This window comes from Cnephaeus nilssonii (genome assembly GCF_951640355.1).
Source record: "Cnephaeus nilssonii genome assembly, chromosome: 2".
In the NCBI taxonomy this organism is placed as follows: Eukaryota; Metazoa; Chordata; class Mammalia; order Chiroptera; family Vespertilionidae; genus Cnephaeus; species Cnephaeus nilssonii.
The window spans coordinates 114237491-114258359 of NC_137073.1; the positions used below are offsets into that span (position 1 = coordinate 114237491).

General features: G+C 47.3%; 1 protein-coding gene across 3 annotated transcripts in view; it reads right to left on the reverse strand.

The window, feature by feature from the left end:
* DHX29 (DExH-box helicase 29) overlaps positions 1 to 20869 on the reverse strand; it is a 37304-nt gene that overhangs the window by 9928 nt on the left and 6507 nt on the right. Inside the window, exons 1-18 of one of the 3 annotated variants that reach the window (XM_079785813.1) lie at positions 20548 to 20625; positions 19039 to 19188; positions 16457 to 16583; positions 15192 to 15350; positions 12932 to 13097; positions 12552 to 12675; positions 10779 to 11393; positions 9384 to 9527; positions 8427 to 8603; positions 7721 to 7861; positions 6445 to 6589; positions 6194 to 6311; positions 5515 to 5599; positions 4472 to 4560; positions 3269 to 3397; positions 3100 to 3175; positions 2159 to 2383; positions 367 to 503 (exon numbers count right to left, since the gene is read on the reverse strand). In XM_079785813.1, the coding sequence (XP_079641939.1) occupies positions 367 to 503; positions 2159 to 2383; positions 3100 to 3175; positions 3269 to 3397; positions 4472 to 4560; positions 5515 to 5599; positions 6194 to 6311; positions 6445 to 6589; positions 7721 to 7861; positions 8427 to 8603; positions 9384 to 9527; positions 10779 to 11393; positions 12552 to 12675; positions 12932 to 13097; positions 15192 to 15350; positions 16457 to 16583; positions 19039 to 19134 (2753 nt within the window). In that variant the 5' untranslated portion in view covers positions 19135 to 19188; positions 20548 to 20625. Of the gene's footprint in view, positions 1 to 366; positions 504 to 2158; positions 2384 to 3099; positions 3176 to 3268; positions 3398 to 4471; positions 4561 to 5514; positions 5600 to 6193; positions 6312 to 6444; positions 6590 to 7720; positions 7862 to 8426; positions 8604 to 9383; positions 9528 to 10778; positions 11394 to 12551; positions 12676 to 12821; positions 13098 to 15191; positions 15351 to 16456; positions 16584 to 19038; positions 19189 to 20547; positions 20694 to 20869 lie in introns of those variants that run through there. The other 2 variants (XM_079785812.1, XM_079785814.1) reach the window with 2 other exon arrangements.

The following is a 20869-nucleotide window of genomic DNA, read 5'->3' on the forward strand; positions in this document are numbered from 1 at the left end:
GGCGTGCAGGAGGCAGCCGATCCATGATTCTCATCATTGATGTTTCTGTCTCTCTCTCCCTCTCCCTTCCTCTCTGAAATCAATAAAAATAAAAAGAATTTTGACCAAAAGACATTGTTTTCTGTTTATGCATAACAGTGAATTAACTTCAAATACAAGGTAATACACATGTAATAAAGTACATTGTTCTTAAATTTTTGAAAGGATTATAAAACTATCAATCTATGACATAATTATACCTGGGTGACATAACTAAAAATAAAATAAAATTTTAGAGATGGATTTAAATCCTTTTAATGAAAGTCACACGCAAATTTTTAGAAAGGAAATCGCCCCAGGCTCGACAACACCCAGCGTAGCTCTTACCCTAGATACGCATTGTAGATGGTCAGGTGGTCGGAATCGGCCGTCGCCAACGCTGACTTCGCAAGGTCCGCTTCATCTTTCCTGCCGATGGGCGTGGTGAAGGGAGACTTCTCGGTCATGACTGCGGCTAGCGTGGCCTACCCAGAAAGCAGACGGCAGTCACACAGGGAGCGCCTGACAGCGGTCTGTGAAGGGCACATCTCACAGCCACTCCGTGAGGTGCATGTGTCCTGTTAGTGCTCTCACGCTCTACAATCCTACAATCGCTCACACACTTTCATTTTAGCGACTTTTGTCTCATTTTATGGCATTAAAAAAGTCACTGTCCTTGTACTTAATCTCTGAGACAGGAGGCAGTGTCACCAGAATCAGAGGTCAAAGAAACGGAATGGTCAGGTGACGTGTGGTCTGTCACCGTGAGAAGCAATCCCAGAATCACGCTCAGACTTCTCGACTTACGCCTGCGGAGTGCCCACTGCCCGCAGTGCTCCTTAAATACAGGTATGGGAAATGATACAATAAAAAATAACACAAGAATAAACTCTGTGTTTTGCGTGCTCACAACCGTAAACCTACTTTTGCCCCGCCCTGTACTTTAGGATAACTGGGCTACAGCACCACCCGCTTGCTGGAGCCCTGCAGGTCGGCTATGGGCCCTCAGCACGATTCTGGTGAGTCCCCATCCCTGAGCTAGAGAGAAACGAGAGAAGTCAGCTCCCTGCTGGGAGCGCAGCCTGTGTGCTGTCCAGGAGCGGCCGCAGCGGGAGGAAGTTGGAGCTGAAATTGCCTGGAGACACGGGAGCCCAAAGTCCAGCACAGGCACAAACCTGGCCACCTCGGCACGACCTGAGAGCACGGAGCTGCTGGCAACGCTGTGCTCGGGCACAGGCTGCACTTGCACCTACAGAGTGATGCCGCGGCAGAGCGAGAGCAGAGCCATGGCCAGGACGGGGAGGAAGACAGCTTCTGATTCTACGTAGGGAAGTCTGACGGGTCAGAGCTCCCTAAGAACTGGCGGACACAGCGCTTCTCACCTGGCGTACCGCAAGAATGTTTAGCACGTTCGTAGGGCACTGACCTTTCCCCGCAGATTGTCAAATAAAAAAATGACAACAGCCAACACAATAGGCACCTGGTGGGGACAAATCAACATCGTACCTATTTTTCTGTCAGATCAGCAAAGAATATATTTGGGTGTGCCGCAGAATTTTAGTAATTATATGTGCCATGAGATGGAAAAGGTTGAAAATCACTGGTCTACTACATATTCAATTAAATAAATACTTCAAGTGGGATGTTTCATAGAAAAAGTTTAGACAAGCCAAACCCATGTATAAAGCCGTACCTATAGCATATGTAAGTAGATGGATCAATATATTTTCTTGCATGTAAGGTTAAATATTAAAAAAGTCTCAATCAGCCTGGTCAGTGTGGCTTAGTTGGTTGAGCACTGTCCCGTGTACCAAGAGGCCAGCGGCTCGATTCCGGGTCAGGCACATGCCTGGGCTGCGGGCTCCATCCCCAGTAGGGAATGTGCAGGAGGTAGCCGATCGATGGCTCTCTCTCGTTGATGTTTTTATCTCTCTCTCCCTCCCCATTCCTCTCTCTAAAAATCAATAAAAACATTTTAAAAATTATCATTAATCATTCAGACCTCCTGCATTTTAATGTCAGTATATTCATAATTCAATTAAAAATTAAAAATTATTTCCAAACTTCATGATTTCTCTGCCAAAATGAGACTGAAAGTGAAGCAGCAGCAGCAGCAGGGGCAGCGGCGGCGTTTCCTTACCGCTGGGTCCAGACAGCCGAATATGGCGCCAAAGATGAGCATCTTGCCGATCTTGACGTTCACGGGCAGAGCTGCGAGGTGCTGGCCCAAGGGAGTCAGTTTAGGCTCCGTCAGTTCACAAGCCCCAATTTTTCGGAGCAAATTCATTGCGTTGCTGATGACTTGGAGCTGAGGAGGGTCTAAGGCTTTGGAGAGGAAATCTTCAGGGGAACCCAGATTGCATTTCTACAGATTGAAAACAAATGAGAGTTTACCTGAGCCAAAGAGGTCAGACTGGAACTAACTGTGAGTTACGTGAAATTCTGAGCAAAGAGAATAAATGTTTGAGTAAGGATACCCTCCTCTTTTTTAATAATTGGCTGTGTGTGTGTGTGTGTGCGCGCGTGTGCGTGGTGCGTGGTGTGTGCGAGTTAACGGGTGGGAGTGTGGAAGAGACCTTGCAGTCCACATTTTTAGTTTCTTCATTCCTGATTTTTAAATAAAAAACCTAAGATCTGAAGGTATGACAGACCTTTCAGACCAGGAAGCCCTGGTTTAGGTCAGGATTTCTCCATGTGAGCCCTGTTGTTGTTCTGGGCCAGGTCACTTGTTTCAGGGGCCTGTGCTGTGCACTGCCGGTTCAGCAGCATCGCTACCTTCTACCCACGAGATGCCCACAGCATGGCCTCCCTCGCCCCCAAGGCTGACAACCAAAAACATCTGTGGACACAGCCCATTGTCCCAGGTGAGAATGACTGGTGTAGGGGTGAGACTGTATTTAATCCATACGGTACGAGGGCCTGTGGCAGAATGAAAGCACAGGGGCCTCTATGAAAAGGTGAGAGGGGCCGTTCACTTAAGCAGAACATCTGGAGTAACACAGGAAGGCAAGTTTAGGTCCTCATTTCTTTTCTAGAAGGCGGTGAAGAGTACAACACGGATCTGCGTTCCGGAGGGATTACCATAATATGAAGACATAGTTCCTCCAGAGGCACACGGAGGATTTCAGGGACGGAATACTCCATAAAGCCTTCAAATCTGAAAAATAAAGTCACAGCAATCACGTCTCGTCTTTGGCCACGCCGGCTGCCCCGACCCGTGTCTCCACACCCAGGGCTGGGCTGCACGTACCTCTCTCGCGTGTACATCCGGAAGCAGAACCCGTCGCGCACCCGCCCGGCTCTGCCCTGGCGCTGCAGAGCGCTCGCCTTACTGACAAAGGTCTCCACCAGAGAGCTCATCTGGCTGCTCTCGTGGTACCTAAAGAAATGCGTGTGGGTGAGGAGATGGATGTGCATGACTGACTTAACTAAAAGTCTGACAAAGCCAAAATATTTGACTCTTAAAATTAAGTTGAAGATAGGCTAAAAAATGTCCATTATCATTGTGGACCAATATTTTCCAAATTATGTTTCATACTTATACAATTTAACAAGCATCACATACTCAGTCTCATACTACCAAATTAAAACTCGACACAAGAGAAAACCCTGCTTAATTTACCCTTTCCCAAATCAATCTGACTATGGAATACTTTCTCTTTTAGTGGAATGTCTATTAATTATGCACAAGAATTATTTGAAAAGAGTTGGAGAAATGCCATTGTGAACATAATTTATCTTACTTCTCACCAGATACAAGTAAACCCTGAAAACACTTCCTCTAAAGCTTAAAAGCCAAGGGCTCTCTCTCTCTCTCTCTCTCTTAAAATATATTTTTATTGATTTCAAAGAGGAAGGGAGAGGAAGAGAGACATAGAAAAATCAATGATGAGAGGGAATCATTGATTGGCTGCCTCCTGCACACCCTCCACTGGGGATCGAGCCCGCAACCCGGGCATGTGCCCTTGACTGAAATTGAACCCGGGACCCTTAAGTCCACAGGCCGACGCTCTATCCAGAGCCATAACGGGTAGGGCTCCCGGGCTCCCTTTGTATTGGACAGTCACACCTATTTCCAAGCAGTGCTACCGTTCTAACCCGTGTTTACAGTCCCCGGCTGCTGAGCGTCTCACGAAGAGTCTGATGAAGAGTCAGTACAGGTTGCTTTTGCGCCCCTCATTGACCCCGGCACTTTAACCGTGAGATTTTCATTTTCCCATTTATATCTGAGGAAACTGATGGTTACATCTGATGGTTATATTACTTGTGGGAAAACCCGTGACATGAAATTTGACATTGGCTCGCAGACATTTTAAAGTTTCCTCCAGTTTGCTTTGGCAGCATTAGGACATCTGGATTTATCCTCTATGAGTCTGTGACTTCGCCTAAGAATTCAAGAGCCGCACCCTCTTTTCTGGTGAAAAGTGTTTGGATTTGGGAAAGTCAAACTTACTTATTTTCTTTTGTCCTTCCAGTGTCGATGACAAATACAACATCTGGAATAGTGATGCCTGTCTCTGCAATATTTGTTGCTAAAACAATCTGAAAACAAACAAAAAGCCAAATATTTAGTAACAACTTTCAGCAATGTGCTATAATGTCAACTACTTTAGAGTCTGAACGGATGAATTTAAAAAGGGAATTTCATTTTATAAAAATTCATAATCTGTTACTGTGTAATTTTAATTTGCTCTAATTATAATTAGTCCCACCACCTCAGTTTGCTCATTACAGTTACACATTTTTATTCTACAGAAGTCCTCTTCCCTGAATTCTAGCCAGTCCTCTTATAAATGACACGCGCCCCATGGGAAACTGGGTCAGAGCAGCTGGTGGACCGAGGCTCTCTACCTGGGCTCTGACACTCCAGGGTCGCGGCCGCAGTCCTGCTGAGGGGAGAAGCGCGCCCAGTGCGCTGCGAAGGCCTCGGACACGGAGCAGTTGAGGGCGGAGCCAGGCCCCGCAGAGCCAGGCTCCTCGGGAGCCGTGTCCCCACAGCCCCACCCTGTGCTTTCCCTCCCGAGGGGCAACATCTGGAAAACTCCGTGTGCACCTCTCTTCACTCCGTCCCAGAGGACACGCTGAAAACGCCGAGCTTCCCTCAACCTAGTGGTCTACGTGTTACAAAAAGCCCGGGGGAATAGCCTAGAAAACAACCAAGAATTCTCCCTGGACTCCTAGAGCTCCTGACACCAACAGCCCTCATGATGCCTCTTGGGGGGAAACGAGTGATATTTCTTCTCACAGGCAACACCCATGCCGTTATTCAACCACCATGCCTCCCGACAGTCCTGTCCCTTCAGTAACACACGATGGAAGAGTTCCAATACCCTAATTTTCATTGGGTTCACGTCTGCGTGGGGTAAGCTGCGGAGCCTGAAGTCTGCCGCGCACGGTCAGGTGCTTGACATTAGGGACTGTCTCTGAGAGACGCCCTAGCTCCTCCATGGAGTCCCCTCCGAGGGAGGGCACGCGCATGTGCGGACTGGACTTTACCTTCCTGACTCCCGGAGGGGGGAGTGTGAAGGCTGCGGCCTGGTCGTGGGTGGAGAGAATGGAGTGCAGAGCTATCACTTTATAGCTGAAAGGGAAAATCACAGTTCTTAGCAAGAGTTTCTCTTTAGAAGACACTGCAAAGAATAACAAAATTTATTTGCACGTTGGAAGCAACTTTAACCTTTTTTACTAGGAAAATTTTAGACACACACACAAGTTTGGATAATGGCACAATGAAACCCCATGTAGTCATCAAAGAGAAAACATTGAATGGGAATGAATTATGTGGAGTACAGGGTTCCCAGGACTTTTGCGTGTCCTGAGGTTGCTGTGGAAAGCATGACGGCAGCAGTAACTGTTTGTGGGCGAGAAAGCGCAGCCCTGGTGGCGGGGGGGGGGGGGGGGGGGGGCAGGGGGGTGAGGGGTCCTGCACACCCAGGCGCTGGGGAGGGGGGGGGGTTTCAGCATCCTATTCTTACCCACCAACAGAACTCCCTCCACTTAATCATGTTAAATGTAGAGACTGTACCCAAGGTTTTTGTAGATTACATGCTGTAATAGGGATTTTAACAACACACTTGCTTCCCATGGACAGTTTCAGCTCTGATCAGGAGCTTTACTGCATGAAACAATTTTCTATCTTAAAACCACCAGGAATGGAGTCAAGATCTGCAGTTACCGTGCAGAGGAAAACCTCCTGTCCGCCGACAGCAGGTCGTACAGCTGCTGAATGTGGGCAAGGCCGGGCAAGAAGATCAGCACCGCTCCTTCCATAGTCCTGAACTGGGGACTTCTGTCTGTGATTTTTGAAAGAGGCAATATTCAAAATAAGAAGATAAGGAACAGCACGTAAGATATTAATAAAATACCTCCATTAACGGAAGAAGTTTTATCAAAACAAATGGAGACACATGAGAAATCCTTATGTACCTAAATACGCAAGAAGTTCCAAGATGAGGTCCAGGTTGATCTTGTGAGGGTTCATGTAGAGCAGAGCGTGCTGCGTGCGGCTGCTGTACTTCTGGTAAAAGGGATTTAAGCCAGGACCTGCTCCCGTCTGCACTGGGATGTATTCCTAAAAGAAACACAATCAGAAAAAGGACAAAAATATTAAGTATTATTGTAAGGAGAAAGATACGCCTTTTTCTCATTGCTGCCATCATACTGAACACCTGTCTCCTTCTTTCTAGACTTTACGGTGGTTGCTGAGTTCAGTCATCTCTTTTGAATGCCTTTAATTTCCTGAGTCTTTCTTTCGTTTCTCATTTCTATCTCTGAAGCTTTGGGGGAAGAGGTTCGTTTTTGCTTTCTTGGCTCATCTGCTTATGGAGATACAGTAACTGCTGTCTTCAGACGGCAATGCAGGAAACATCACGGTACGATGAAAACACAGGGAACAGCACCACTGGCCACATGCAGGTCACTGAGCTTTGTGGCATTTCCAACAATGTGTTTGAAACCAAGTCTCCAGGGAGAGCTGTGCTCGCCCTGGGCAGCTCCACTGCAGAGCTCGGCTGGCTCACGCCGGGCTCACGCCGGGACCCGGGCTGCCAGGAAACCGCCGGCCAGGACCCAGTCTGCCTCATCCTAACCACCTGGGGTTCAGATAAAGCAGTGAAATCATTACCTACTTGCTCCTCAGTAACGGGTCCATGCTGTGAGATAATAAAAGTTACCTCTGACTTTTAGGGTCCTTGATTTTTTTATGTGTTCCAATGTGGCCCATAACAGTGGAAGAAGACAAAATAACATAAACCAAAAACTAGACTCTATGAAACAAAGATGGAAGAAATGGCCTTTAAACTTTGCTTTTAATCATATCTGTTCCTCTTCTACCAAATTATACTGGAATTCTCTGTGCCAAATTATATGTGTAATTTTAATTTGCCCTTGACTGAAATTGAATTCCAAATTATACTGGAATTCTCTAAAGCTCTCATGGCAGGTTATGTTCTGGGTAGCATTATCAGATGTCTTTCAAAATGTTCTTTTGCTGGCCAGTGTGGCTCACTTGGTTGAGCATCCTCCCATACAGCAAGAGGTTGTGAGTTCCATTCCTGGTCAGGGAATATACTGAGGTTGAGGGTTCGGTCCCCAGTTGGGGGCGCATATGAGAGGTAACCTATCAATGTTTCTCTCTCTCTCTTTCTCTCTCTAAAATCAATAAATATATCCTCAGGTGAGGATTAAAAAGTTTTCTTTTTACCTGGTATTTTTTTATTTCCCCTGCTTTGCTTGTAACATTAATGGTTATTTCTTCTTCCTCCTCCAGGAATTTCTGACAATATTCTGAGTCTTTCTCCAGTACAAAGCCTGTTTCTTCTATTATATCTTCAAGATGAAAAACCTGCACAGGTTAGAGCATGTAAACGGTGAACTCAAAGTCATTTCAGTAAACAGCATTTTAAAGAGACACAGGGGGTTGTTCTCTGGGAATAGCACTAAGTGCGAACTCAGAATATGATGAAAAACACTTTCTTCTATATTATTTGGGAATGAAGAACTTCGTTGGTGTCAGTGCATCTGTCCCTAGGAGTCTCAGGAAAAATTCCAGGAGGTGTATTCTTTCCACACGTGAGCACAGATGGAGAAAGAACAGGCAGCAAGGAAGCCTCGAGCCCCCCTAAATCTGAGAGGTGGGTGAGGAAGGGACTCCTTACTGCCCAGCAGCCACCTCGCTCTGCAAGTGACAGTGGGGGCATGAGGTGTGTTTTGTCTGTGTTTCTCAGGTGTGTCTTTCAGCAGATCCTCCGGAGTCAGGGCAGCAGCCACCTGACCCCCGGGCCCCCTGCGGCCCTCTCTAGACTCGCAGCGCCTAGGAACATCTCTGTCTCAGCCTCGGGCCCGTCTGCCGGGTCCTCCCGGGTGGGAACGAGGTTGCTGTTCACACATGCAGGCTGCAGACAACTCACCTCCACAGGATAGCTTCGCCCCGAGATCCTGAGGATGGGGCAGTGTGTGAAGTAGGTGGAGAACTTCTCGCTGTCGACGGTGGCACTCATGAGGATCAAGTGCAGATCAGAGCGCTTCTGTAAAATCTCCTTCAGGATAACCAGTAAGAAGTCGGACTGGACGCTTCTTTCATGAACCTGGTAAAAAGGAATAAAAATTAATCACATATAAGGCCTAATAAGAGGCTACATCAACCAGACACTCAAGGTGAAAAGCTAACCAGCACCGAAGCGCAGTCAGTACATGGGAGGGAGAGACGCTGTGTGTTGCAAGACAGATGTTCAGAACTGGAACAGTCACCCGCTAACACCGGAGCCAGCGAAGGTCAGCACCGAGTGACCCCCAGCCGCGGCACGGGGGCCCCAGCTTAGCAGATGGCCTGCAAGCCTGCGATGAGATTAGGGCATCTCCAATCTTCACTTAGAGGCCAGGTGACTCCTGGAGCTCTGTCACTAACAGAACCCTGTACTGTCGCCACCAACACAAGACACAGAGTCTGTCCACTTTCTAGAAAAAGGGGAGTCGGATCAGTAGGAACCTCACAGGGTCTCTATCAGCTGTCCAAGAAGAAATGTTTATGCCCTACCCATGCTGTGTGACCTGGCACAGCTGTTTAACCTCTGCCTGATTCCTGGATGGTAACACAGGGAGAGTACACCTACATGGGGCAGCTGGAGGGTTAAACAGGTTTACATATAAAGTCCTCAGAAAAGCATCTAGCACGGAGCCAATGTTGTACAGTATTTACTAAATAAACCAACACAAGACATTTGTTAGAGAAAATGAAATAATTATATGTAAAGTGTCTGGCATTTATATGCACAAGGAAAATGTTGGCTAGTATTAATTACAAATAGCATCTTTTTAATAAAAAAATGTTTAGAATTTATGTGAACACGACTACAGAACATACTCACCTCATCTACAATCACGTGAGACACACTGGTTAGGAGACCGTCATCTTGAAGTTTCCTGAGCAAAACCCCTGTGGTACAATAGAGCAGCCGGGTCGACTCGCCGGCCCGAGACTCCATCCGGATCTGATAGCCACACAAGGAGTGCTGAGGGAGCACACAGGCGAGTTAGTCCCCCCGGGCCTGCCGGGGGTGAGCGGGAAGGGAGGCACAGGCTGACCTGCTGCTAGACGGGGCCTCAGGGCAATCAACTCTGCGACTGGTCACAAAACTGTTTTCCCACGGTCTTCGGGCTCAGACAACTGCGACATTGGTTTTGTTCATTTTAAACAAGCAAAACCTTTGTTGTTTTCAAAGTGTTGAGACAAAAAGCTGTTCTGCCTCGAGTGCCATGATTATGATCATTTCTTATTAAATTATCTGGGAGCAAAGTATCGAACGCACGCAGGAACAGAAGCTAGAGCTGCCTGCCCATCCGGTCTGCTCTTCTGTCAGATTCCCTAAAAGCTGCCGCCAGGAGCAGCAGCCACGTCACACGGGGTGACCGACGGGTCCCGCACTCACGTCTGTCCCCCCCACATTCTCCTCCTCGCTTCCTCAGACATCCCTGTTTTATTTGAGTCCTTGTCTGTCATTCCCTTGTGTAAGTTCCTTTTAAGACAAATTGTCTTTTTTTCTCTTACATGCCATGAAACCCAAGCAATCTGCTACATGAAAATTTTTAATGAAGGGGTGCCTATCTTAGAGACAGAGATGGAAATGTTAAATAGCATCCCTAGGAAGAACAATGCAAATTAGAACTGAGCTGAGTTACGGAAACTTGGGGTTCATATTTGGTTCTAACCAGCCTTCCTGGTTCCTGTATTTAGCAGTCACTCTAGTAGGGTTGGCCAGTTTTGTGTACACTGGCGTGGCAAAATGCACAATAGATACTGAAGCACTTTTCCTATTTTGTCTTAAATTTAGGTTTGAAAATAGTCTAGAATTTTCTTCTACATTATTTTTCCCTTTTGCTCATTGGAAATAATTAAAGACATCCATTCAGGAATACACGCACAGAAAAGACCTGCAAAAACTTGAGGTATATGCTACTAGAGTCAGATCTGTATTTGTCTATAATCTTTGACTGTTCAGTTTAGTATGTAACATGTTTGAACATTCAGTTGTTAAACTGAGTATGTTTCCCTCTGATAGGGGAATTCTAATGACAGAATCACTAACAACCCTCTCCACGTGATGGCGAGCGGCAGGGTCACATCCATCCGACGTGACAGGGGCCTGAGATGTGCCAGCGACCGAGCAGCAGCAGGCACACTCAGCTGGAGCAGGGCCCACGGGGTCCCCAGGGCAAAGGCGCGTCACGAGCGCCCCCTTCCCCGAGGGCGGCGGACAGCTTACCCTTCCTCCAGGTCCGCTGTCGCAGCCCAATTCGTCACACACTCGCGTGGCCAAGCTCACGGCCGAGATTCGGCGGGGCTGGGTGCAGACGATGCTGCACTTGCTCGTCCCCGGCTCGTTGAGAAGCAAGTCCTCCAGGAGGAAGTGCGGCACCTGCGTGCTCTTCCCGCTCCCCGTTTCCCCGGCCACCACCACCACCCGGTGCCTCTTCAGGGCTTCCACGATGGCACTCCTGTGCCTGAACACAGGCAGCTGCTGCCTCTCCCTCAGGAGGCGCTGGTACTTGGGGGTGCTCTGCAGCTTTCTGAAGAGGCTCCGAACCGGCTCCAAATCCTCTGCCTTTCCCGACTCCAAGGACAGGGCAGAAAAATCCTCCTCAGAAACCAAATCTTCCCAGGATTCCTCAGGGTCTTCAGAGCGCTCTCTCTTGTCCCCAGAATGCTGCTGCTGCTGCTGGAGCTGCAGCTGCTGCTTCACTTTATTCAGAAGTTTGGCGATAAAAAGGTCCCGGGGCTTGTTGGTCTCCATTTTATTTAATTCTTCCTTTTTCTTTTCTGCATCACTCCACTCCAGCCACACCGCGCGGTAGGTTGGAGGAAGTAACTGGTGAACGGACTGTAAGAAGAAACAGCAGCATTACTTTCACTAACTATGGAGACCAGAACCCAGCAGGTTAGGACGTAGGATACTATCTTCCCCCTAAGATGTAATTTGTCTCTTACACTAGTTAGTTACTACTTTAATGCAAAGTGCACATGCACACGATGCAAAGGAATCAATAGCATGCCATAGCTAAGCTTCTGAACTTCCTGGCAGTGTGACCTTGGGCGGATGACTTAACCTCGCTGTGTCTCAGTCTCTCCGTTGGTAAGTGGGGGTCTACGACCTCCCTTTTGGCCCACTCCGAGGTAAACTTCAGTTAATACATGTGAAGTGCTTATTCCTGGAGCACAGTCAGCACTGAGCAGATGTGTCTGACTTCTTCTGAGAGCTGCTACAGAACAGACAGCTGACCAAGGACGCGTTTCTAACAGCTGCTGAGATGCCGCCGGTGTGGCACCACAGGGGGAGCACTTTAGGTGAACCACAGGTGGCGCTGCGTCCCCCCAACGCTGCTACCGGGAGCTCACGGTCATCTCCACAACACCCACTCGCCTCCGTCAATCACACTTAGCTCGGAAACCTTATTTTGCAGAATAAGGGAAGTAAAGGCATTAAGAACTTCACTGACAGAAAGTGGAAAGAACTATTGTTCGGAGCTGCACTTACTCAGTGTGTGAAATCTTCAGTGGCTCTCATTCCCCTGCAGACAGACATGACACCTACTGTGAACAGGAAATGGGGACAGTCCCCCCAAAGCGTAGAAGCGCTTCCTGCAGTGCTGCTTTACTTTAACCTTTCCTGAAACTGGTAGTTTAAAAGTGGTACGGAACCCACGTCTGTAACACATTAAAGCTGAGAGACAATGTAACACTAAAGAGAAACTCTTTAACAATTCTTAATTCACGCCCCCAGCACAATGACTTTTATTCTGTAAATTAGCTTGGCCTGAACATCTGGGTCATCAAATGTCTCAGAGTCTCTGGTCTAGAAGAGAAAGCCCTAGCTATGATTAGGGGTGAGAGAAAGTAAAAATGATGAATCAGCAGAAGCGAGGATGAGTCAGAAGCAGCAGTCAGTAAAGAGAAAACTGGCCAAAATTCAACACGCACTGCCGTGCACACGCAGACATGGTTTCATGTAGACAAGTTCCGGCACGGCTGTTCTGCTCACCTGCCCTTTCACCAGGCGGTAAAGAGCCAAGGTGGCCCCCAGGTGCTGCGCTTGCATGCCGTCCTCCGTCAGGATCGTAGGGCAAACCACCAGCACATCGTCTTCAGACCTGATCACCCGCACCCTGCAAAGAAGCCAAAGAAACTTCCCACAGAACTGACAAAGTACAAACAGCCAGAGCTCCATTCACACTGAACTTAAGTTTACACTAAGTGTTTCAATTTCCTATTTCCACAGAAGACCGTACTTGAGACTGATAAGCACCATCACCTGAGCTTGGAATTAGAGAGCTTCTTAAATGTCGACTTAACTCCTAAGAAACAAGGATGACTTGCATCTTCAGTTCTTCCAACGTTCATTCAGTCACCAAAACCACACACCTGCATTTCCAGTACCGACCGACGGGAACTTTCTCAAAGGCAGGGTTTGGACTCTTGGGCAGATTCTTCCGGACCCAGTCGATGAGGAACTGTTTGGGCGACTTTCCCGTCCAGCTCCGAGCAGTGTAGTCAAAATTTCTTACATCGTGAGCTTCTTTCTTTTTCTCTAAAATGAGAGACAAAGATTGGTTTTAAAAGTGGTGATACAGTGTGGGCAATAGCAGGTTTACAGGGGTTCCTGTGGAGAAAGAGATGGTTATGATTATTACGACAGACTCATTAACTCTGTTTCGAGTGCTCACAACCGTAAACTGACTTTTGCTGCAGCCTGTATGCAATCTCGAGTGACCAAAGTCCTCTGACTTTTGGAAACAGACTTTGAGAAGGAAATAGGTGGAGAAAGGACACAGAGAAAGGCTGTACGGAAACCTGATGATGGAGAGAATGAATGAAATCTGAATTGTTAAAAAAACTACCTTGAGTAACTTAGTCATTCTTGTACTACCCCTGTGATGAATTTTTTAGGATACTCTGAATTCCATGGCTTAGTACACTATCACACAGGAAGGATGATCTTTTGAAAAAACAGAAATCAGATGTCATTTCTCTGCTTAACAGCTGCCGCCAACGCCCTCCATGGCTTCATGCCACGTATAAAGTACAAGTTGTTCACACTCCCCAGACGCTCCGTGGTCTGCTGACGGCAGCTCATATGCTGTCCGTCAAGTCCGCCAATGCTCTAAGCCCGCCGGGCCCATACAGCGGCCACAGGTGGCCACGTTTAAATGACTAAAACTTCAAGTTCAGTTTCTCGGTTGTGCCAGTCATGTTCAAAGGCTCAGCCCTCACGTCTGGCCAGCAGCTCCCACCCTGAGAGGCAGACACAGAGCATCCCCATCACAGGGTGTTCTGCCGAGCAGGGCGGCGCCTAGCTCCCCTCCACCCGGCTGCCCAGGTGCATCGCCCGCTCGTCAGCAGGCGTCAGGTCAGGGCGAGGGCTCCTCATCCAAACCAGGCCCCTCGCCCCCCCATCATGAGAGGCCGCTTCCTTTCTGTGATAGCTCACATCACCATTGTAGTTACCCACTTGTCCAGGTACTTAAAGCTTCCCTTCCCTCACAGACTGGACACCTGAGGAGGGCAGAGACTAGTTATTTGTTATTTTTATGTATTTTCTTGATTTCAGAGAGGAAGGGAGGGAGAGAGAAACAACGATGAGAGAATCATTGATTGGCTGCCTCCTGCACACCCCACACTGGGGAGCGAGCCTGCAACCCGGGCAGGTGCCCTGACTGGGAATCGAACCCTGACCTCCTGGTTCATAGGTCGACGCTCAACCACTGAGCCACGCTGGCTGGAGAAGACTAGTTATTTTGTTAACAACTGTCCAGATAGAACCTGACAGTGTCAACAATAAGGACTCAGTAAATATTTGTGGAAAGAGTATATACTTAAAAGAACTGAGAACGTAGTGGGTGTGACTGACGATATTACAGACTGATAAATAGAAGACTGGCTCCAGCAGCAATCACCAAGCCCTCAGAAGCACCCACTGCACACGCCTGGGGCACGGCTGGAACCGGGAGGCTGAGAGAGAGGTCTGAGTTGAGCTGTGAAGCGAGGGAAAGGTTGGCGAAGTAGGGGCTGCAGGATGAGCACAGCCGCGGAGCCGGCAACAACGTGTGTTGGTAAGAAGGACGTGGCTGGACGTGGCACGACGTGGAAGGAGACTGTGGCAGATGGCAAAGGGGTTGCAATGACATGACAAAGCGTTTGCACCTGCCACTGACTAAAGGTTTTCAGCAGGATCCCACTTAGCTCTGTGTGATGGAGAGAGAACTCTGCAGGAGCTTGGAGGGTAAACCAGAGGGATGAGGCTGAAGCAAACATTTCTAATTACAAAATGCTACACAAGTAAGTTATCAAAATCATTGTCATTTCTTTTTCTTTTTCAATCCTCACCCTAGGAATGAGGATATTTTTTCCACTGATTTTTAGAGAGAGTCAAAGGGAAGGGGAGGAGAGAGAGAGAAACATTGACACGAGAGAGACATATCGATAGGTTGCCTCCCATTCTTGCCCCCGACGGGCCCGGGATTGAACCTGTAACCTTGACCAGGAATCAAACCCGAGATTCTTGGGTCCATGGGCTGGTGTTCTAACCACTGAGCAGTGGCCGGGCAGGTACAGAATTTAATTACATATTCCTTGACATTTTACTAGTTACACATACACCCAGAACACTTCCTCTTCCTTTTACCTTTCTCCTCTTCAGTAGCAGCTGTAGATTTTTCAAGTAAATTCAAGTTCAAAGCACTTTCCCCTTCTGTGGCGGCAGGAGGCTTTTTCCTCTCATTCTGTTGAGGTGAAATCTTTATGGCTGGATTGAATACTGGATGGTCTTCTAGAGTTTCCATTTCTATCAAGAAAACGCATGCTGCTCAGTTTTTTTTTTTTAATGTGCCTCAGGCATGAAACAGCTCTGGCCACCGACACAGGCATCAAGCTGGGATGAACTAAGGACTGTACATCTGCTTTGCCCCTGATTGATAGAAGGGCAACACCACCAATCAGGTGTCTCCTTGCCCATTGCCAGGGGGTAGCTGCTCAGTTTCATGCATTTGTTTCTTATGCCTTTCTACTGTGCACGATGGTTTACAAAACCCTCTTTGTCCCTGTAGCCGACTGTTCAACACTTCCTACTAGGAACCTGGGCGTCCTAACATTTTTAAATAAGCTGTTTCACAGCTATAGGAGCCTGGGGAAATCTGCATTAGAAAGAAGCGCTGGTGGAAGTGTATGCTCCCTCCTTGAGTGGAGGTGGCGTTCAATGGCAGGCACATCAGACATTCACAAACAGTGGCTGCAGGCCAGACCCAGCCCGTGGCCTCTGAGCTGAGGAATATATATATATTTAATAAAATAAAGTAAAATAAATATGTATATTTTAAATTTTATTTTATTTTATTAAATATATTTTTATTCACTTTAGAGAGGAAGGGAGAGGGAGAGAGAAACATCCATGATGAGAGAGAAAATCATTGATCGGCTGCCTCCTGCACACCCCCTACTGGGGATCGAGCCCACAACCCGGGCATGTGCCCTTGATCAGAATCGAACCTGGGACCCTTGAGTCTGCAGGCCGACGCTCTATCCACTGAACCAAACCGGCCAGGGAGATTTTTCTATTTTTAATGGGATGAAAAGATAAAGAGAAGATGTATTTGGTGACATGAAAACTATAAATTCATGTTTCAGTGTCCAAGTGTGAAGTTTTATAGGAACACAGTGATTTGCTCATGTCCTGTCTGTGTCGGACTCGACGCTGCGGCAGCAGAGTGAGCAGCCAGGGCCTGTGTGGCCGCAACACCTACCACAGTCCCTCCCTGGCTGGGGTAGAAATGTTTGCCAAGCCAGCTGTGAATCGTTAGCAGAGAGCAGACATCTGAAAGGGAAGCCACCTCCACCCCAGCCAGGCCAGTAGTGAACAGACATTTATACATCAAAGAACTTAAAAGTGTTTACCTCTTTGGAATTTCCTTATTTTTTCTTGAGCTTCCTTTTGCCCTTGCTTGTTTTTTTCCAGTTTACAGGCAGCTGCTTGCTCCTTCGCATCCAGAAGTTTTGCTGCCAGGTGTAAGTACCGTTCATTCTGCTCCGAGAGGGGAGGAGCAGAAAGTAAAGATAAGAGCATGATCACTTATCTCCTGTCAATGGGCTACAGAAAGACCTGTCAGCTGTGCCCTGGCTGGTGTGGCTCCGTGGTTAGAATGTTGGCCCCTGGAGTGAAGGGTTTTGGGTTTGATTTGGACAAGGGCACCTACCCAGCTTGTAGGCTTGACCCCCGGCCCCAATCAGGGTGCGTGTAGGAGGTAACCAATCAATATATCTCTGTCACATCGAAGTTTCTGTCTCTCCCCCACGCTTTCACTCTCTCTAAAAAAAAAAATCAACGGGAAAAAAAATCCTCAGGTGAGGATTAACAAAAAACAACAAAAACCCTGTCATCTTTAATATTCTCTTTGATCTAGCAGATCTACTTCCAGGAAGTTTTCATAGAGAAATAATACGAATGTGCAGACCTGCAGGTACACAGACGTGTCCCGTGGGCCTGGCTGAAAGGGAATTAGAAATGAGGTGTGGCAGCGGGAGGAAAATCCAGTCGGCACTAGGAAACACGGGGCAGCCAGAGAACGAGGGTGACCCACACAGACACTCCCTGACATCTTCAACACACAAAGCAAACGACAGAAAACAAATTTCTTTAAAAAATGTTTATCTTACACATTTTATAAATGTACATATTTAAAGGGCTGCAAGGGCAATAACAGAATATTCATCTGAAAGCCGCCTCCCCATAACTTCTGTCTCCCAGAAGAGAGGGACACTGAGAACAGGCCTCGGGAAAATGGACGTCCTAGCCCGTAAGGACTTCACTCCGCTGAGCAGAAAGCAGCCAGGGCTGAAGTGTAAACTCAGATGCCGCAGGGGAGGTTCCTGACAGCAGGTGAGCAGCAGCCACGCACGGTGGGGGAGGGGAGGGCACAGGCGTGCTGCTGAGACACACCGCTCAGACGCAGGAGAGACCACGGAGGAGGCACAGCCCTGGGCTGGGGCAGGTTCGTGTGGATGCAAACAGTGACGTGGAACAGGCAGCAGGCCATCGAGCTCCTCTACTGCACCCATCACACGCATTCCTGCCGCCTCTGGCACCGATGCCACCATCCCCGCCTACGACTCTCCTGCTTTGGCTCCTTAACCTTTATATTCAGGAAATCCATTTCTACTGATCCTAGCTTTAAATGTTCCTTTCCTTTCCAATTTCCAATTTGGGACCTTACTGTTTCACACCTGACCAAGCAAAAGCTACCAAAATGGCCTTCCTAGCCTTTCCATCACCTGAAACGCTACTGAACACTACTACATATTCCAAACCACCCGAAACTCTGCTTAATTTGACCTACAAGGTTAAGTTCTTCTCGTCACCGCCCCAAACCTCTAGTGGCTCTTCACAACCAATAGGAAAAGTTGTCACCTTCATTTTCTGGGCATCAAAATCTAGTTGCAGCGGAACTCATCCGCTGACTCCTCTCTGCCAGTACACAACTACACATTCATCCTCTCTGAATGCCCATCCACTTAACACCCAGGCCCTGGCACAATCCCACTCTGAACCCTGGCCACGCTGCTTCGTTCACTGTGGCCGCCTTCCCGCCTTGGTTGCTCATGCACACTGCACCCTTCAGGCCCCACTCTCTTCTCTGAAGTCGCCCTAATGCTCCAATCACAAGAGGCCTTTCTCTGAACCTCACAACAGACTTGGACATCCAAACGCTTTTTGTTTAGTTTAACACCAGGCACATGGTTCAAAAACGTACAGGTCCAGAAGACGATAAAAAGAAGTCTCCCTCTCGCCCTGCCACCCAGTCCTAACCACCAGTAGGGGCTTCTTGTGTGTCTTCCAAATGTTCTCTTTGCACAGAAGATGCAAATACACGCACTTCCTGTCACACAGCGGCTTCATCCTGACCTGTGCTGTTCTACAACCTCTGCTCCTTTCTAAACCAACTGTGTTAGGTCTGATCTACTTACAATAAAGTGCACCCGTTTTAAAGGGTCTCGGTGAATGAGGTTGGCAAATGTGTACAACCGTGTCAGCACCACCACAATCAAGATATAAAACACTTCCATTATCCCCAAAGTCTCCTCAGGTGCCTACAGTCCACCTCCTCAGCCCCCCGGACTCAGGCGACCACTGACCTCTGTCACCACAGAGATTGCCCAGATGACCTTTCTGGTACTGAATGTAATAGAATTATTTAGTAAGTACTCATTTCTGTGTGGCTTCGCTCATTCTTGTATAATGTTTTTGAGAGTTGCTTGCAGTGTTTGGCTATTACGAATAAAGTTGCTATAAACATTTATTTGTGTACAAGTCTTTTTGGTGGACATATGTTTTCATTTTTCTTGAATGAATAAATGCCTGGGAATGAGACTGTTGGCCCATATGGTACATGTATGTTTAACTTTGTAACAAAGTGCCAGTGTTCTTAAGTGGAAGTCTAGAAGTCTTTCCAGGTAGAACTCCCATACAAATTTCTACTCACAGGGTCAAATTTTTCCTCTTCTTCTAAACTTTTAGAATTTTCACTCTTTTCTTCTTCATTTTGTTGTTCAGCATACCGCAAAATCCATTCTTTCATATTCACTTCCAAATTTTTTTCTTCCTTTTTTGGCTAGAAATAAAAAACAAATATCTGAAAAATCAAAGTTAGAAAAAGGTGTCAAAACTATCATAAAGTGTCATTGCTTTTACAATTCCTTTACACTCAAAAACAGTGGGCACAGAGCCTCAAAATCATGGGGGATGGGAATGGGGGGATGAGGACAAATATGTGACACCTTGATCAATAAAGAAATTAAAAAACAACAACAAAAAAAACACACAAAAAACAAAAACAAGTGTTACTCCTTACAAATAGTGGTTTTATGAGGATAGTGCTTCCATATATTTTTGTTTGTTTTTAAGCTTTATCAAGGTACAACTGATATGTAAAAATTGCATATTTGTAATGTAATGCATACATAATGTGCATATAAACTCATCATGTTGATGAGTTTGGCCATATGCTTACACCCATGATACCACCACTAACATCAAGTACTAAACATATCCATCACCTCCCCCGATTTCCTTCTGTTCTTGTGTGCATGCCTGGGCTGGGGGCAAGGGAGGTGTGGTCGTAAGAGCACTGACCCTGAGATCCATCCCCTGGATGTACTGAAAGAGCCTGATGCTGCGCTGTCCGTGGAGGCACAGGGCTGCAGAGCGCGTCTCCAGAACTGACTCACTTGCATAACTGAAAGTGTATCTCCATTGAGCAGCAGCTGCCCTTCCCCTCCTCCAGGCCCAGGAACCACCACTGATTCTCTGCTTCTATGGGTCTATTCAGATTCCTCAGGAAAGTGCAGTCAGGCAGTGTTGTCTTTCTGTGACTGGCTTATTTTCCTTAGCGTGTTCTCGGGTTCACCCAGGCTCCCAGATGTTTCACACTGTGCCGAGTATTCAAGTGTGATGCCCTAATGATCTACGCCTTCTGGTAATCACGCTTCCTTCCTACAATCTCCTTCACGTGGATTTTGGAAGTAGCCATGTCAGTTGCTTCACGGAATAGACATTAGCAAGAGTGTTACAAGCAGGGCTTGATAAGATTTGTATATTAGGGCTTCTCACCTTAAAATATTTGTTCTTAGAAGCCCCACTGTGAGGAAACCCCAGCTAGTCCTGGCTGGCCCCGGGCAGAGGCACTAGTCATGTGACTAAGAAAACATTTTGGGCATTCTAGCCCCAGGAGATACCTCATGGAACTGAAGACCTAACTGAGCCCAGCCCAGACTACAGAATCGGGAGAAAGAATACACTGCTGGCTTAAGCACCACATTTTGGCTTGTTAGGCAGCAACTGAAACAGACAATGACAGAAAAGCTTGGCAAACCAGTCGGTTACGCACAATAAATAGAAGTATTATGGCAACTGAATACCTATCCTCTAATGAATGGCTAGATCTGCTTCACTCTGACTTTATTCAACTTTAAGTGTTTAATTCTTACATTACCTTAACCTTAGGCTCCTCTTCCTGTGTTTTGGTTTTAGGCTGCACTGGAGGTGAAACAGTGGCTGGCACTGCAGGAGCCTGGAACTTGGGCCTACTTTTAGGTTGCTGCTCTTCAAATTCCTGACTGAATCCCTCAGGAAGTGCATCTTAAGAGAAATTGAGATGAAAACGAACATGCATATGGTAATGAGGCACACCAATATTTAGTAAACACACACATAATACCGTCTAGACAAAAGCACCTGCTTTTCTTGCACCCCTCATCTCGTAAGACTAGAAGTCCTATGAGGAACCTGGTTTGTTGCCACACCAGAAGTGGGAA